Below are 16,470 nucleotides of genomic sequence, written 5' to 3' on the forward strand. Positions count from 1 at the left end.
GGAGCAGTGCTCAGTGCCTGTGATGCTTACTGAATGCCCAGGAAGCCAAAGCATCTGGGCAGGTATCGGACAAGCTGGCCCGTGGCTGGGCAGCAGCGCCCTTCCCACTCTGGCCAGTGTACTGTATACACTGGATGCTTCTGGGTGGTTGAAAAAGAGTTTGTGATCTTCTGTCAAATCCAGTTCTTCCCAGAGTCAGCTCCACCACCACAATGAAGTGGGAAGACACAGGGAGGAAGTTTCCCCTTGTGGGTAGTAGGTACATCAGGCAGGAACATTCTGCATGACCTGCCCTTGTGGGCCATAGCCTTTCCAACGTCCTCGAGGAGTTCCCTGGGCCAGCAGAAACCAACAAAAACAAGCTGTGTGTAAATAATCAGGGCCCTAAGGTCACTGACTTTACCTCATGGGCTTGCGAGTGGGGGTGGGGGTGGGTCCGAGCAGACTTTATGGAGATCTGGGGCCCAACAGAAAAGCAGGGGTTTGACACCCTGTATTATTGACAATGCTCCCAAACTGGAAACACACTGTCCCTCGACTGGAAAACAGACACAGAGAGGTGTATTCTTACAACCGCCCACATGACAATGAAAACACACACACACGCAGAAGGATGGATTTCACAGACGTTATGTTGATCCCCAGAAGCAAGACCCATGGTTGTTCGATCCCGTTGGCGAGACCATCTGTACCAGCAGAGGCGTCTGTGACTCACACTATGGTGACAGGAGTCAGGGACGTGGCTGGGGGAGGGGGGTCGCTAGTGCCTGGAGGGAGACTGTGAGGGAACTTTCTGGAGCGATGGAAAGATTCTGCAGCTTGACCTGGGTTGTGTTTACATAGGCGTACGGGTATGTAAAAATTCCATCAAGCTGCACACTGAAGACTTGCGCACTTTTCTGCGTGTTACGCCTCAATAAAAGTTAACCATGATACCCAATAATAACGATGACGATGACAGCTGGGTTCTAGGCTGCGTCTCCTTAGACCCTAATCCCGCCGCCTGTAATTACCTGTTCACGTGATCACGAAGGCGATTCCCACCGCCTTATAATTACGGGTCCACGTGACCACCAAGGCAGTGCCACCGCCTGGTCATTACCAAGGCACCGGGAACAGGGTTTCTGCAAAGGGCTGGAACTGGGAACGCGAGGCTTGCCGGGAAGGAGCCCCGGGCGGGCACTCAGCACCGGCCTTAGTCGGTCACGCGCTACCGCCGTGTCCGCTGCGTGTCCCGGGCGGAGGGCACGGCCCGGCACCGCCCAGGTAGAGGTGCGGACGTGACTTCGGCCCCAAGGCGACAGCGGCTCCCCACCCCGCCTCCCCCCACGTCCTGCCGCGCTCCTCGCCGCGGAGAAGCCAGCCAATCCGCAGCCGGCCCGGCCGGGGGTCACTGCATTAAGGACTTCCGTCACCTAAGCTGACCACGCACCACCAATGGGCGAGCCGCCCTGAGGCCGCCAATGAGCAGCAGCCTTACGTCCTGCGCCGGCTCTGGGTTCCTTCGCAGCGTTTCCGCAGTGAACACTCCACTCCGAATGCCGGTTGGCTCCCTGCCAGCCAATCACCGGGGCGCCCCAGGCCCGGCAGCCAATGGCAGCCCGCCTTCCCGCGCCGGGCCGCGGCGGGTGGCGCTGAGCTCCCGCAGCCCGCGGGAGGCGGGGGCGGATTGGCGCAGGCGGCGTCCAATGGGCGGCGCGCGCGAGGAGCGGGGCCAATGAGCGCGCCGGGGGCGGTGCGGGCGCGGCGGCGGGCGGCTGCAAGGAGCGGCCGGTGGCGGCGGCGGTGGCGGCGGCGGCCGGTGGCGGCGGCGGCCATGGCGGAGGCGGCGGCCATGGCGGCGGCGGAGGCCGGGGGTGACGACGCCCGATGCGTGCGGCTGAGCGCCGAGCGGGCCCAGGCGCTGCTGGCCGACGTGGACACGCTGCTGTTCGACTGCGACGGCGTGCTGTGGCGCGGCGAGACGGCCGTGCCCGGCGCGCCCGAGGCCCTGTCGGCGCTGCGGGCCCGCGGCAAGCGCCTCGGCTTCATCACCAACAACAGCAGCAAGACCCGCGAGGCCTACGCTGAGAAGCTGCGGCGCCTGGGCTTCGGCGGCCCCGCGGGGCCCGGCGCCGGCCTCGAGGTCTTCGGCACGGCCTACTGCACCGCGCTCTACCTACGCCAGCGCCTGGCGGGCGCGCCGGCCCCCAAGGCCTACGTGCTGGGCAGCGAAGCCCTGGCCACCGAGCTGGAGGCCGTGGGCGTCGCCAGCGTGGGCGTGGGGCCCGAGCCGCTGCTGGGCGACAGCCCCGGCGCCTGGCTGGACGCGCCGCTTGATCCCGACGTGCGCGCCGTCGTGGTGGGCTTTGACCCGCACTTCAGCTACATGAAGCTCACCAAGGCGGTGCGCTACCTGCAGCAGCCCGGCTGCTTGCTCGTGGGCACCAACATGGACAACCGGCTCCCGCTCGAGAACGGCCGCTTCATCGCGGGTCCGTGCGGCCCGGGGACGGGGGGGTGGGGGCGGGCCGCGGGCCCCTCCTGTCCTCTGACCCCGGGTGCTCTCCCCCCCTCCCTCCCTCCCCTACCTCTCCGCCCCGCAGGTACCGGCTGTCTGGTCCGAGCCGTGGAGATGGCCACCCAGCGCCAGGCCGACATCATAGGGAAGCCCAGCCGCTTCATATTCGACTGCGTGTCCCAGGAATACGGCATCAACCCGGAGCGCACCGTCATGGTGGGAGACCGCCTGGACACGGACATCCTCCTGGGCGTCACCTGTGGCCTGAAGACCATCCTGACCCTCACCGGCGTTTCCACTCTAGGGGATGTGAAGAGTAATCAGGAAAGTGACTGCATGTCTAAGAAGAAAATGGTCCCTGACTTCTATGTTGACAGCATAGCTGACCTTTTGCCTGCCCTTCAAGGTTAAAGATTTAGTGTCTTTAATCTCCAGAATAAAACGAATTGAAAACCACTTACCCAAATTAATAGGTGGGGCTTAAGCATCTGCTCAGCTAGGTGGCTTCAAAGAGTACGCGTGGAGTCAAGTAAAGGCACTAGTTGTTAACCTTGTAAGTAAACGTTTGGGGGGTGATATTGTTTACAGATGCTTCTATTTGAAGATGCACTTTTGAACCTGGAGGGCATTGTGGGGCCCTGGGCATTGGGTGCCATTGACAAGGACAGGCTTAGCATCTGTCCAGGATTCTGGTAACCTCAGGGTGGTTACCCAGCCTGCTGATGGGACCGAGGGAGGTCTAGGGATGTTAGATGTTTTATTGAAGATTTCATTCAGGGATCGGGCCCCCCTTACAGGCCAAAGGGGAAGACGGTCTGATGATTTTGACTGTTGTGAGAAACTTGTACAAACAGACCCAGGGCCCGTTGGTGCGGTCATCTGCAGGTGAGCCTGCTGTAGCATCCCAGCCCCTCACCTGCAGGGTGGGAGTGGAGGACAGCGCTGCTCCCAAGTGTTGTCTCCCTGTCCTTGGGGTGCACACCTTGGGTGTGGGGTGTCACCACCAGCACCCCACACTTAACGTAAAAACCACTCTGATGTCACAGTCAAGTGTCTGTTCCGTTTCAGATACCCAGGGCTGCCACACCTCATACGCGGTCACGGAGTTGTGTAAACTCAGTCCAGCTAAGCCTCAGCTTTCTCAAATGTGCATTTAAATCCAGCTGATTTGGACTGAGCATATTCTTAGCTGAGCGGCCAAGAGGGTGTGGATGCCTTTGCTGAACTCTGGGCAGCTGTGCAGAGAGCTCAGAGTAGCGTTGGTACCAAAAATTATTTTTTTAAACTTTTGAACTTTGTCAAACGGTGGAATTGAATCTTAAGTGTGTTAATTAATAGCTGTGCTCTGTCTCGTAGGGAAAATCCCACTGAAGAAGTCTGCGTGCCCCACAGCCAGCAGCACGGCTAAAGGCATGTGCTGGCCAAGGAATGCCTGTCGCCCTGGGTGCCCTCTGGGTGGGGGAGGAAAGAGGAGTCCCCAAGAACAGGAAATCCTTTTACAAAACATCCAGTCTCTTCCTGTTTTCCTCCCGTACTCTCAGTTGGGGTGGGAGTTAGATGCCAGTGGCCCTTGAGGCCACTTCTTTTTTTTTTTTTTTAAATATTTTATTTATTTATTTGAGACAGAGAAAATGAGAGAGAGAAAGCACATGAGAGGGGGGAGGGTCAGAGGGAGAAGCAGGCTCCCTGCCGAGCAGGGAGCCCGATGCGGGACTCGATCCAGGGACTCCAGGATCATGACCTGAGCTGAAAGCAGTCGCTTAACCAACTGAGCCACCCAGGCGCCCGAGGCCACTTCTCTTGGCTCTGGAGTTCCTTGTCGGAGGCCAGCAGGAAAACTGGCAGGGTCCACCTGCTAGCCGAGGGTTCTTGGCAAAGGGTCCCGGCCTTTTCTTCCTGTTTCCTAAGTTGCTGACCTGATAAGCAGACCGTCCAGCCGCACTTGTAGGGTAGGGCCTGGGAAGCTGTTCCTTTTGGCAGACTCCTTCCCAGCGCCTCACTCTGTACCCAGTGCCCACGAGCCTCTCTCCTAGCCCCAGGGTGACTCCTTTCCTCCTTCTCAAAGTTCTCATAGCAATAAACGGTGTCCTGAACCCGCAGCTCTTCCGAGGCCCGGGGTGTCTGGGGTTTGGACTCTGCTGTGGGGCAACGCGAGGGCAGCCAGCGCCTGTGAGGTTGGTGGTGCTGACGTTGGCTCTGCGAGGTCGGCTCAAGGTGGGTCTGGATATTGAGCAGGCCTGTCAGGGCGTTGTCACCCACACCAGGAGCACGCAGCAGGTGCGGCAAGCAGCAACACCTCTCCTGCCGGGCAGCAACCCGGGAGCCCACATGCACCCCATCTCTGCCCCCCGTTGCACTGTGTGAACCGAAATGCATATTAAAGTCTCAAATCCGCGCTGACTCTGGCATTCTTTGCCCCTGTTTTGATAGCAGCCTTTGCTCAGACGCTACATCCGCCTAGCATCCGGGGCGGGGGGGCGGGGGGTGCGTCTGAGAAGGAGGCGGTCTGGGATTCGTTCTAGAGCTGGGATGCTGACCACCACGATGCCACCACATCCCAGGCCCGTCACACAGGGGGCTGGGTTCCGAAGAATCAGCAAGACAGTGGCACAAAGAGCAAGAACAGGAGAGGGCCACAGGGTGAAGGGGGTGCAGAACATGCACGTCCTGTGAGCTGCCAGTGCCAGAGGGAGCCCTGACTCAAAACCCACAGCATCAAGAAGTCAGAGGTGCAAGCTGGGAGCAGAGGCGGCCATCCTGGGCAGGGCAGGGGCCGGCTGACCTGACTGACCGTCCGGGGGCGTGTGAACGTTCCAGTCAGCTGCCAGGAAGCCGTCCTGCTCTCAGTCCTGCGTGCGGCAGACTGCCCATCAGCCCATCCCGTCTGAGGGGCTGGCAAGTGGCTGGGGGTACAGGGGATGGAAGGACAAAGGCAGCGTGCACCCCCATACCAGTCATTCAGGAAACGCGTTTATTGATGGGCTGCCAGGCGCTGAGCTCTGGGACTCCAGAAATAGCTTGACACTGGAACAAGCCTCTTGAGGAAAATGAAGTCTGTCCCCAAACAGACTCTGAAATCATCCTGCCCGGGCCTGGGCTGCCTTCCGTGCCAATCCGTGGGACTTGATTTCCTTGACAGCCGTGCTCTTCACCCTTTCGGGCCCCCCCACTCCCCGGTCTGCACAGGCTGGGTGTCGGGAGAGCCAGGCACCGTGACAGGCACCCCCCACCCAAAGCGGGGGGGGCTGTCCTGGCTCCGGCCCTGATATCAGGTGGCTGGGCTGGTGGGAAGCAGTGGGGTCAGGAGAGGAGGGGGCCGGGATGGTTGTTTGGCTCATCACAGGTGTACTAAGGTTTCCCTAGCTGACTCCCAAGGGGCGGCAGACAATCCCCACATTGTCACCAGGGCTGCAGCATGGAGCAGAGGCACTGCTGTGAGGACAGCCCCGGGCCTGGGCCTGTCCAGGTGAGTGCCTCCAACCACCCAGCGCCCCCTCCTAGGACAGACACCCAGGGCATGCCTTGCGCAGGGGAGGGGAGTGCAGGGCCCACCTCGCACACCTCAGCCCCTGCCTTCCTGAGCCAGCCTGCTCTCTGTTCTCTGCTTTAGGCCCCACAGACTGCAGTGTGCCCCCAGGTGAAGGCCAAGCCCGGCCCTGGGGGCTGCAGAGCCCCTGGCCTGCTGCTGCTGTTGGCACTGGCCACTGCTGGGGCCATGGCTGGCGGGCTTCTTGGCTTCACTCACAGTCCCCCCAAGGTGAGCTCCTCCTGGGGACCTGGCCAGGGCCACAGACAGTGGGAAGGGGAAGGAAAGGCCAGCACCTCCCAGCCCTCCAGTGAAGCCAGGGCTCAGAGCAGTGGCAGGAGGACCAGAGGGGTGGGGGTGGGGGTCGGAAACCTTGCAGTAGAACTAGGGGGGGGGTGTCGGGGGCTGCCCCAGCCTGCCCAGCTGAGCTCTAGCTCCCCGATCTCAGCCTCTGCTGCAGATGCTCCGTCTGACCCTCCCAAGCCCCGGGGCATCCCGATCCAACCAAACTGCCCAGGTGGATGCGGCCCGGAACGTGGCAACCATCTGGGTGACCTCGGCTCAGAGCAACCGCAGCTGGGCAGTGCTGTTCGATGGGCAGAGTGTGAGTGGGCTGGGGGTGTGGCCAGCACCCGTGGATGTTGGGGTGGCCCTGCCTCACCCGCCTGCCTCCCCAGGGCTGCGTCTGTTACCGGCCCTCGGAACACCCAGCCTGCTTCCTCCGCCTGATGGAGCCCCGAGATCGCGAGACCCTGCAGCTGCTGGTGAACATGTCCAGGGTAAGCAGCCCCATGCGGCCAGGCTCCCCGGGCCAGGGGACAGACAAAGGGTCCTGTGTACGGCCCAGGCCTGGGGCAGCTGCAGCTCTGGTTTCAAGGAACAGAAGGCCTGTCTTCCCTTGACCAAGGCTGCTGACAAGAGCAGAGGGTGGTGCTGGCAGCGGGCCAGCATGTCCAGGGACGCACAGGCCCTGCCCCAACCCAGGCAGTGCCAGTGCTCCTGCGGCATGGCCCACCAGAGCCTTCTGTGCAGGGCCAAGGGCCCCCCGGCCCCAGCCAGGACACCCACTCTGCCCAGCAGCTGCTGGCAGTGCTGGGGGGCCGTGAGGTGGACCCTGCCCAGGTGGGGGATTCCGTGCGGCACCTCTGCACGAAGACACCCATTTACTGGGCCCGTCGAGCACAGGGTAAGTTGGGGTGGTGTCATGAGGCCTGGGCTCCTGCAGAACAGTCTGGGGAGAAGGGGGAGGAACCCTCTGGGGTTCACGGAGGCCCCTTCCCCCAGGGCCCCAGAGGCAGCGGCTGATCTACCTATGCATCGACATCTGCTTCCCCAGCAACATCTGCGTATCGGTCTGCTTTTATTACCTCCCAGACTAAGTTCAAAGCCTGGCCAGTCCCCCAGGCCAGCCCCGTCACCAGTCACAGAGGGTGGCTGCCGGCAGGAGCTAATAAACCCTCCACCTGGCCGTAACGGTGTTCTCTGTGGCCTCGGGACACAAAATGGGTAGAGTCGGGGTGGAGGGGGAGCACTGGCTTGGGGTTGGGCACCAGCCTGGAACCTCCAGGCCCTGTGGATCTGGAATTTCCGGAACAAGTGAAGGTTAGCTCAAGTAGGCTTCTGAGCCTTGTCACATCCACATAAGCAACTGGGAGCTAAGAGAATCCCAGGGCATACTGGCCTGGCCAGTCTAAGCCGGCCGAGGGGGCCAGGGTAGGCCAGGCAGGTCCAGCTGGCCAGGCTGGTAGAGGCTAGCCCGTGGAGGTTCACTCTGACCTGGGCAGCTGGGCAGAACAAGTCTGCAGGTGCTCCCTGGACAGCCACCTGAAATCCCAGGGGAGCACGGGCTAGCCCAGCACACTGTCGTTGAAGGCCAAGCAGACGACAGCTTTCTGGTGGCCGCCATACTCTCTCTTGATCTCTCCCGTCTCCACACACCAGAGCCGGGCCAGGTTGTCAGAGGAAGCTGCAGGGAGGGGTGGAGGCAGCAGCTCAAGAGTGCAGCCCCAGGCCGGGCCCCACCAGAGGCTGGTTCCCAGGCAGCAGGAGTGCAGGCGGCTGCGGCAGGGATCGGGCTGGCAGCGCGGGGCGGTGGCGGGGGGGGTGCTCACCGGTGACGATGTACTGCGAGTCTCCCGAGAAGGCACAGCCCCACATCCAGCCGCGGGAGGACTCTCCCGGGTTGCTGCTCTTGATGCTGAGCTCTGTCATCAGGGAGAAGTTGGATGTCCTCCAAATCTTGCACGTCTGGTCGGCCGAGCAGGTGGCGAGAAGCCTAGGGGTGGGCGTGAGTGCGGTGGGGGTGTCGTCAGCAGCCACGCCCACACGGCACCCCTTTGCCACATGAGGGCTCTGGCCCCCCGACCCCATACGCACGTAGAGTCGGGGCTGAAGCGGCACTGCAAGGCGTAGCGGGTGTGCGCCGGGATCTTGGTCTTGGGGATAAGCTGTGTCACCTCGTCACCAATGCCCCCCGTCAGGTTCCAGACATAGCAATTTCCCTGCGATTGGAGGGGAGTCACGGGACACCTGAGCCTTTGGTCTGACATGCGGGGAAGAAGGCCCTGGTGGCCAGACCCGGATCCAGGGGCGGCCATCCCACACGGGGCTGCACACCGGGATCTGGGGGCCGGGGACATGTGACAGGCACAGCGGGTCCGGGCTGCGGGGAGCACCGGGCAGGCTGAGAGCAGGAGGCCTTCATGCAGAACGCTGCCGGTCAGTGGGAGCATGCAGAACAAGATGGGGGCAGGGCACGTCAGCGGGACCTGCGGAGGGCAGTGTGGGGACGCCACGGGACCAGCGATTCGTTGAGAGGTAAGGGACGTTGAAGGGGAGAAAATGAGGCCGGGCGGGAGAGCGGGGCCACCCCGCAGTGTCCTGAGGCCACGGCGAGGAGCCAGGGCACCACGGGGTTTGTGCAGGGAATGGTGGGGTCGGGCTGGCGCTGTGGAAGGCTGTGCTGGCGGCTGAGGGAGGGTGGTGTGGGGGCAGAGGGTGTCAGTGAGGGGGGGGGCAGCCACGGGGAGACTACAGCCGCTGTGTGGGGAGAGGAGGCAAACTTGGGCCCGGAGGAGCCAGGGAGAAGAAGGAAGTCGACACTTGAGAAGTTCTGGAGGTGGGAGTGATGCTCGCTGACTGAGCTATGGCAGTAGTGAGAGGGGGCGTCAGGAGCAACACCCCGCTTTCTGGCTTTGCTGGCTGGGGTGGAGCTGGAGCCCAGGATGAGGAAGCAGGCCCAGGGGGGAGGGGAAGGGGAGAGTCTGAGGAGCATCTGGGGAAAAGCCACGTGCAGGGAATCAGGAAGATCAGGGACCGGGTGCTGAGCTGGCCTCCCCCCGTGCGCTCACACCCCGGACTCACGGTGCTGTTGACGGCCGCCATGTAGCTGGCATCGGGGTCAATGTGGGCCGACGTGATGGAGACCTCAGGCTCAGGTATCAGCTGCTCGTTGTGGTCAGTTTTCAAGTCCCAGATGTGGATGGCGCCGCTCTGGTCACCCACAATGAGCTCCGCCTGGGGTGCAGGGGAGGTGAGAGAGGGCGGGTCCCCTGCCCTCCAAAGCCCCACGGTGCCCGGCCCTGTGAATGCCCCTCACCTGGTTGGGGTGCAGGCACACACAGTTAATGGGTGCGTTCACCTGGAAGATGCGCTGGCACTGCAGGTTCCGGGACCTTTGGGGTGGGCACATACGCTCTACTGGACGCTGCTGGCGCCCCCACATGCTCTTTCCCCTGCTGATAGCAGCGGCCTTACAGCAGACACGAGGGAGACTCGGCCCCCCTTCGGGGGCAGCCCCTCGCCCCGGGTGGGACTCACTCTGATGCCATTCACTCTCCATAGCTCCCTGTGGTATCAGGCTGAGGCTGGGCTCCTCCGTGTGTGGCTTCACCCCTGCCCTATCCTGCTTTCATCACCGCCCTCAATAAATCACCCGCACAGAAAACCCCGTCTCAGCCTCTGCTTGGAGGGCCCTGGCCTGAGACAGTCCCGGCCTGGCCCCCCACCCCCACACACCCGGCCACAGGCCCCTCCTGCCCGGTGCCCCACACCTGAGGTCCCAGATCCGGGCCGTGCAGTCCTCCCCACCCGTGTACATCCAGCGGCCGTCCTCATGGAAGCCCACGGACGCGATGTTCTTGTTGACCCCGTCGTAGCTGATGATGGGGTTGGGGTTGTTGGAGCTGAGATCATACATACGAATGTGCTGGTAACCTAGGGGCACAGGCTAAACTGAAGGGTGGCTGTGCCCAGGCAGGCCCACCAGAGATCAGGGGTCGGGTCGAGGGTACAGGTACCTGCAGCAGCGATCATGCTGCGGTCAGGCGTGATCTCCAGTGCGTTCACCTGCTAGGTCTGTTAAGGAGGAGGATGAACAGAGCACTCGAGGCCCCCACCATCTGGCTCGGCTGCTGCATCCTTTCCAGCCCAGGAATCCCTTCCTTTGCCCAGGCTGTTACCCACCCGGCATCCTTCCCAGTACCACCCTCCCCACCTCCCCACCAGAGGATACAGAGTCCTGATGCTGCACCGTGCGGGTGCAGATCCCACTGTGCGCCTGCCAGAACCGCACTGTGTGGTCATAGCCTGCAGTGGCCAAGATCACCGGGTCACTGCCCACCGTGCCGGGGGACGTGTTCATGGTGTGGAAGAAGGCTCGGGCCCGCACAGGACGCGACTCCTGAAAGGCAGTGGTCAAAGATCAGAGCATCTGCACAAGAGAGGAGTGTGCAGTATTTACGAAATACCCTCTAGGCCCATTCGGTGCTGAGAGATAGGCATTATCATCCCCATTTTAGAGAGGTGGAAACTGAGGCTTAGAGGTTCAGGGGACGCATGACAACCTGAGGACAGCTCCGAGCTCCAAGGCGCGTGCTCCGTTCCCCGCCCCACGGACCGGGCCGGGACGCCCCCCACCCGCAGCCGGCAGGGGGCAGTCACGCCCGGGGCGCCTCTCTGCCGCAGGGGCGGGCCGCGCATGCGCAGGGCGGTGGAACGGCCGGAGAGGAGAGCCGACTGCAGCGGCTGCGCATGCGTACCAGGCCGGCGGCTAAGCCTGATGGGAGGGGGCGCTCTCTGCCCGGACCCTCCGGCTCCCCGGTGCTCCGCCGACAGCCCTGACTCCGTCCCACTGGGCCAGCTTCCCCCAGGCGCGCTCTCCCGGCCACCCAGCGGCCGCTTTCTGGCCCTCGTCCCGCGGCCACCGTACCTTACATGCAGCTCTGTGCTCCGCCGTGGCCCAGGACGGCGAGCGGAGCCAGAGCGAATCGATAGAGGCCGCGGCCGAGCGTAGAGTTATCGATGGGCCCTTAAGGCGACACCACTCGACTTACGCGGTGATGGTGGGGCGAGACCAATGTTCTGGGGCGGGTGGAGCCAGTAGAGGCCTCCGTGATGCCTGGCCGCAGCCTTCTCCCCACTCGGGCCCCGCACCCTTCAGACGGCTACCCATTTTCCAGGCTTGGTCCCGAGGCGGGGCCGCCCCAGTCCCTCTCCTCCGTCTCCTACCCCCCACCCCTGGCTAGGATGCCCACGTAAGTTGGAGGACGCTCGCCCACTTAACATTTGAATTTCAGGTAAGCAACGATAATTAAAAAAAAAAAAAAAATTTTTTTTTTTTGTATAGGTATATCCCATGAGATATACTTATCCTAAAAAGTCACTCGTTGCCTATGGGGAATTCACATGTAACTGAGTGTTCTGTAGTTCTATTTGCTAGACATGGCAATCCTAGTCTGGGTCCTTTCAGCCCTCTTCAGCCCTGGCCTGCCCCGTTTGTCCACCCACTCAGCCTCAGTGACCCCTCCAAAACTGGGGTCCCTCATGCCTCCGGTTCCATTCAGTGCTCCCACACTCCAGGCACTGTGGCCTCAGCTCCCCCATGGTTTCTTCTTCCCGCCATGCTTACAAATGCAGCTACACACCTCCCTTCCTTCCTCTGGCTCCTTGACCAAGACCACAAACCCCCAGGATGCCCCCAGGCCCTGGGTCCCAGGAACCTTCCGCAACTCCCTCTTTCCTTCCCCTCAGCCCCAGCCTCCCCCTCCAGCAGGCCCTCTGCGCGGTTCTCAACACCTTTCTGACTCCTGCGTCCTCACTTCTCACTCACCCCTCAGCCCACTGTCATCTTGTGCCCCCAGCGCTCCAGTGAAAATATCACAAGGTCACTGACGGTCTCACACTGACAAACCCGATGCATGCTTGTCCTTCTGCGTCTTGACACATCTGCACAGTGCTTGACAGCGCTGCTCCTGGAAGCTCCCCTTGCCCCTCAGCTTCCTGCCAGTCTTTCTCTGCCTTTGCCTAGAGGCTGGTCCCCTCCACAGTTCTGGTCTCTGCGGGCCACTCACCCTGAGGGGCTTGTCCGTGCTCCGGGACTTCCAGTGCCACCCCTGTTCGGGGGCCTTGCACCCTGTCTCCAGCTCAGATCTGCCTCCCTGGTAGACTTGTCTCTTGAACTCCCCACACACAGCTCCACGTCCCGTGGCCGAAACAGTCCGTTATGGACCTCCCCCAAACAGCTTCCCCTTCTGTGTGCCAGAGGCATCCATCACCCCCTCTGCCAGAGCGACCTCCTACCCTGCCTCCCTACCCCCACTCTTGCCCCCATCCAGGCTGCCCTTCACATTGCAGAGTGGTCTTTTATTTATTTATTTTTTAAAGATTTTATTTATTTAAGAGAGAGAAAGCGAGAGTGGGAACACAAGCAGGGGGGAGTGGGAGAGGGAGAAGCAGGCTTCCCGCCGAGCAGGGAGCCCGATGCGGGGCTCGATCCCAGGACCCTGGGATCATGACCTGAGCCGAAGGCAGATGCATAACGACTGAGCCACCCAGGTGCCCCCAGAGTGGTCTTTTAAAAACCTAGAGGCCCTCATGGGTCCCCCTTCCCTGCCAGGCCCCTGGCCCCCAGCTGACCTTGCAGCGTTCTCATCTCTCCACGGGCTACATCCTGCCAGAGTGGGCAACAGCCTTGGGATTTGACCGACGCCACACACTCCCTTCTGAGCCGTTGCCCTTGCCCCACCGAGGATGCGTTCCCCAACACCTCTTTACATGCCGAACTCAGGGTGGTCAGCACCTTTGGAGCATTTTGAGGGCTTATTCTGTGGGAAGCATTATGCTGCTGTTTTTGTTTTATTTGAGGTAAAATCCACACACTATGAAATCAACCATTTTTTAAGGTGTTTTTTTTTTTTTTAAAGATTTTTTATTTATTTATTTGAGAGAGAGAGAATGAGAGAGCACATGAGAGGGGGGAGGGTCAGAGGGAGAAGCAGGCTCCCCGCCGAGCAGGGAGCCCGACGCGGGACTCGATCCCGGGACTCCAGGATCATGACCCGAGCCGAAGGCAGTCGCCCAACCAACTGAGCCACCCAGGCGCCCCTAAGGTGTTTTTTTTTTAAGTGCTCTGTGCACCCAGTGTGGGGCTTGAACTCATAACCCTGAGATCAAGAGTCACGTGCTCTTCCAACTGAGCCAGCCAGGAGCCCCTGAAATGCACCATTTTTTAAGTGAACAAGTCAGTGGCACTTAATACATTCACAGTTCCGGACAATCACTACCTCTGTCTAGTTCTGGAACATGTTCGTCACCCCAAAGGAAAACCTCTGTGTAGTCTCTCCCATTACCTCTCCCCCCTCAACCTCCCAGCCCCTGGCAAACACCAATCTACTTTCTGTCTCTATGGATTTGCCTGTTCTGGATATTGCATATAAATGGAATCTTACAGTACATGGCCTTTGTCCCTGGCTTCTCTCGCTGAGCATCGTGTTTTCAAGGTTCATCCAGGTGGTAGCAGGTGTCAGAGCTTCATTCCTTTTTATAGCTGAATAATATTCCAGTGTGTGGCTGGACTACATTTTGTTTACCCACTCACCTGCTGATGGATGCTTGACTTGTTTTCACTTTTTGGCTATTAGGAATTATACTGCTGTGAAGGTTCTCACACAAGTGTCGTTCGGAGTACATGTTCTCATGTCTCTGTATACTAGGAGTGGAATTGCTGGGTCACATGGTAACTGTCTAACTTCTTGAGGAACCGCCAGACCGTGCTGAACGTTTTCCTGCATTATGCATCAGGTCTTCTTACTGGCTCTGCCAAGGAGAAACCACCCTCATTTTGGAGACAAGAAAACTGAGGCTCAGAGGTGTCGAGTCATACGTTCCAAGGCACACAGCTGGAACAAAACAGAACCTATCGTGCCGGCTCTAGGACTTCTTGAGCCCTCCTAGGCCATTGCCTTCAGCTAACAGAGTGAATCCAGCTCCCCGCTGACCTTGCCCCTTCTGGGCATCCCCGACACATTGCATGTCCTTCTCATCCTCCTCTCTGAGTGCTGGAGCTCTACCGGGCTCAGAGGCAGCTCTGGGAGGGCCAGATGAATATGTGGGGTCGCAATGCTGGGAGAGTAAGAGCTCTGTGCACCCCAGCACCTGAAGGACATCCAGAGCAGTGTGAAGCCACCAAGGAGCCTGAGGGCAGGAGAGAGGGGTGGGGCTAAGGGAAGGCTGGAGGATGTCATGTGTCTGTGGGTCCCACCTTCATCTCAGAGGCCAGGCCCTGGGCTGTTGGCCTTTCCTGTGGGGCTCTGGATAGAGCCTGGGGACCGCATGTGTCCTATGCCTAGTGCTAATGGACAGACCGGGTGGGGCTCCCCACCCAGCCTGAGCTGCCCCAGCATCTATCTCTGCTGGGCAGGAAGAGGGGCCAGGACGCACGGTTGTCAATCCCCTTTTAGGGACCAAGCACCAGCTGAGCGCTTTACCGAGGTGGCGTGCGTGAGAATGATGGTCACCGTGGCAGCTGAATGCTGTGTGCCCCCTGCAGCCCATGCAGGGGTGCATTCCGTCATCCCCATTTCATACATAAGGGGCTGGGCATCAGGGCTCTGGGGGGCTGGGAGGGGCAGCCCCAGCTGCTGGGCAGGAGCAGGGGCTGTGCAGGCCCCCAGCGGAGATGGCCATGCAGCTGGGAAGGGGGCCAGCCTGGGCTGCAGTGAAGCAGCCGCCAGCCCTACTCCAGCCAAGCTCAGCAGCTCTGCTGGCTCAGCAGCCCCTCCTCCCGGGATCCTAAGAGGCCTGGCTTCCTGGAGGGCTGCCCAAGTCCCACGCCTCTGCATCTTCATCCCCCAGCCCGAGCGGCTGGCCTGCCATGCCAGCCCCTCTCCTCAGGCTGGGGGGACCGCAGGCAAACGCACATCTCTGTTTTCATGTGGACCCTCCCATCATCCCTGGGCTGCGGGCAGAGCTGCTGGCCCATTTTACAGATGAGGCAGCTGAGTGTCAGGGCTTGTCCAAAGTTGCTGGGCTGGCTGGTAGCAGATCTAGGACTTCTTGAGCATTCCTAGGCCATTACCTTCATCTAACAGAGCGAATCCAGCAGAATGTGTACAGCTCTCTTCCCAGGTCCGTGTTCCTGAAGATGGACTCCACAGAAGGTACCCCCTTGTAGGTCTGGGGAGTGACTATGGGGTACCTGTTTGTGGGGTATAGACAGAGCTGGAGGTGGGGCGGCTGCAGGCGGGGCCGGTTCATTACCCAGAGGAATTAGAGAATTCTAATTTGGAACTTGGCCTTTCAGGACACGATGAAGGTATTTTTGTGCAGGTAGGAGGATAGGACATATTTTACTTAATGAGTTATTAGCATGGTTTATGACATTTAAATATCTCGACATTTGGTGTGTGGGCCTCTGTTTTGTACCCTTGCCCCAGGCCCTGCAAATGTTAGGCTCAGGCGAGAGTAGTTTCCCTTAGTCAGCAAAAACATAAAAATAATGGTCAGGACGATAACTATCTTTTCGTTTGTATCCTTTGTAATGCTTCTTGTGTGCCAGGCACACTGCTAGGCTCTGCAGATACGAAGATGAGTAAAATATAGCCCCTCCAGGTACAGAGAGCCAAGAATATCACCATACCCACAGAGCCACTTGCTGAGCACTTACTAAGCTCTACAGGAAGGTGCTTTATGGATACCATCACAAGTAATCCTCAAACAACTTGCGGAAACCTCTCATTCTCACCCCCATTTTACAGAAGGGAAACCAAGGCTCAGAAAGACAAAGGGACCAGAAGAACAAACCCAGTAAGAGGCAGAACTGGGACAAATGCTGAGGCGAGTGTGGGTTCAAAGCTCAGACTCATGACTTTGAGATTCTAGGACCTTAGGCCGGTCACTTGGCTTCTCTGAGCCTCAGTTTCTTCATCTGTAAAATGGGCACAGTAAATCTATGAAGTGACCAGCATGGTGCCTGAGCCAGCAGATGCCCAGGAAGTGGTCATGATAAAGGATGGGAGGGAAGGACCTTTGTGTTTAGGGACCCCACACCACCCCCTAGGAGCCCAGCATGTGCTGGGAGACCTAAGCTTGCTACCTAAACTCCAAGGAAGACCCTATAGTGGGGACTGATTAGCTGCATGGATCAGGGGATCCTAGTGCCTGCTGC

General features: G+C 60.0%; 3 protein-coding genes across 7 annotated transcripts; 2 read left to right on the forward strand and 1 right to left on the reverse strand.

Annotated features, from left to right (window-relative positions):
- Nucleotides 1-1,779: 1,779 nt before the first annotated feature.
- Nucleotides 1,780-4,900, forward strand: PGP (phosphoglycolate phosphatase). The gene is made up of 3 exons (XM_081820272.1): nt 1,780-2,474; nt 2,586-4,075; nt 4,291-4,900. The coding sequence occupies exons 1-2, from the start codon at nt 1,817-1,819 to the stop codon at nt 2,909-2,911; spliced, it is 984 nt and encodes a 327-aa protein (XP_081676398.1). The 5' UTR covers nt 1,780-1,816; the 3' UTR covers nt 2,912-4,075; nt 4,291-4,900.
- A 550-nt stretch (nt 4,901-5,450) lies between these two features.
- On the reverse strand, nt 5,451-11,316 carry MLST8 (MTOR associated protein MLST8). 5 transcript variants are annotated; one of them, XM_031020607.2, is made up of 9 exons: nt 11,236-11,316; nt 10,540-10,707; nt 10,325-10,376; nt 10,079-10,241; nt 9,625-9,700; nt 9,390-9,542; nt 8,403-8,527; nt 8,138-8,301; nt 5,451-7,992 (listed from the first exon to the last, which is right to left on the reverse strand). In XM_031020607.2, the coding sequence occupies exons 2-9, from the start codon at nt 10,666-10,668 to the stop codon at nt 7,874-7,876; spliced, it is 981 nt and encodes a 326-aa protein (XP_030876467.1). In that variant the 5' UTR covers nt 10,669-10,707; nt 11,236-11,316; the 3' UTR covers nt 5,451-7,873. The 5 variants fall into 5 exon arrangements, with proteins under 5 accessions (XP_030876467.1, XP_081676401.1, XP_081676402.1 ...); XM_081820275.1 differs by lacking the exon at nt 11,236-11,316 and adding an exon at nt 11,066-11,195; XM_081820276.1 differs by lacking the exon at nt 11,236-11,316 and adding an exon at nt 10,871-11,020 and having other exon boundaries at nt 10,325-10,373.
- On the forward strand, nt 5,916-7,405 carry BRICD5 (BRICHOS domain containing 5). The gene is made up of 6 exons (XM_006749428.2): nt 5,916-5,966; nt 6,111-6,257; nt 6,475-6,630; nt 6,704-6,805; nt 7,059-7,212; nt 7,311-7,405. Exons 1-6 carry the CDS (start codon nt 5,916-5,918, stop codon nt 7,403-7,405), a joined length of 705 nt encoding a protein of 234 aa, XP_006749491.1.
- Nucleotides 11,317-16,470: the final 5,154 nt, after the last annotated feature.

The sequence above is a fragment of the Leptonychotes weddellii genome, chromosome 5, assembly GCF_054177405.1.
Source record: "Leptonychotes weddellii isolate Sample4059 chromosome 5, ASM5417740v2, whole genome shotgun sequence".
NCBI lineage: Eukaryota > Metazoa > Chordata > Mammalia > Carnivora > Phocidae > Leptonychotes > Leptonychotes weddellii.

Bases quoted from the DNA above. Each gene is read 5' to 3' on its own strand.
- PGP (XM_081820272.1), top strand. From the start codon at position 1,817: ATGGCGGAGGCGGCGGCCATGGCGGCGGCGGAGGCCGGGGGTGACGAC. The intron at 2,475-2,585 runs GTCCGTGCGGCC...TCCGCCCCGCAG, and splicing joins GAACGGCCGCTTCATCGCGG to GTACCGGCTGTCTGGTCCGA.
- BRICD5 (XM_006749428.2), top strand. From the start codon at position 5,916: ATGGAGCAGAGGCACTGCTGTGAGGACAGCCCCGGGCCTGGGCCTGTC. The intron at 6,258-6,474 runs GTGAGCTCCTCC...CCCCGATCTCAG, and splicing joins TCACTCACAGTCCCCCCAAG to CCTCTGCTGCAGATGCTCCG. The intron at 6,631-6,703 runs GTGAGTGGGCTG...CTGCCTCCCCAG, and splicing joins TGCTGTTCGATGGGCAGAGT to GGCTGCGTCTGTTACCGGCC.
- MLST8 (XM_031020607.2), bottom strand. From the start codon at position 10,668: ATGAACACGTCCCCCGGCACGGTGGGCAGTGACCCGGTGATCTTGGCC. The intron at 9,701-10,078 runs GTGTGGGGCACC...CCCACCCCAAAG, and splicing joins GCCCGGATCTGGGACCTCAG to GTCCCGGAACCTGCAGTGCC. The intron at 7,993-8,137 runs GTGAGCACCCCC...CCCTCCCTGCAG, and splicing joins CTCGCAGTACATCGTCACCG to CTTCCTCTGACAACCTGGCC.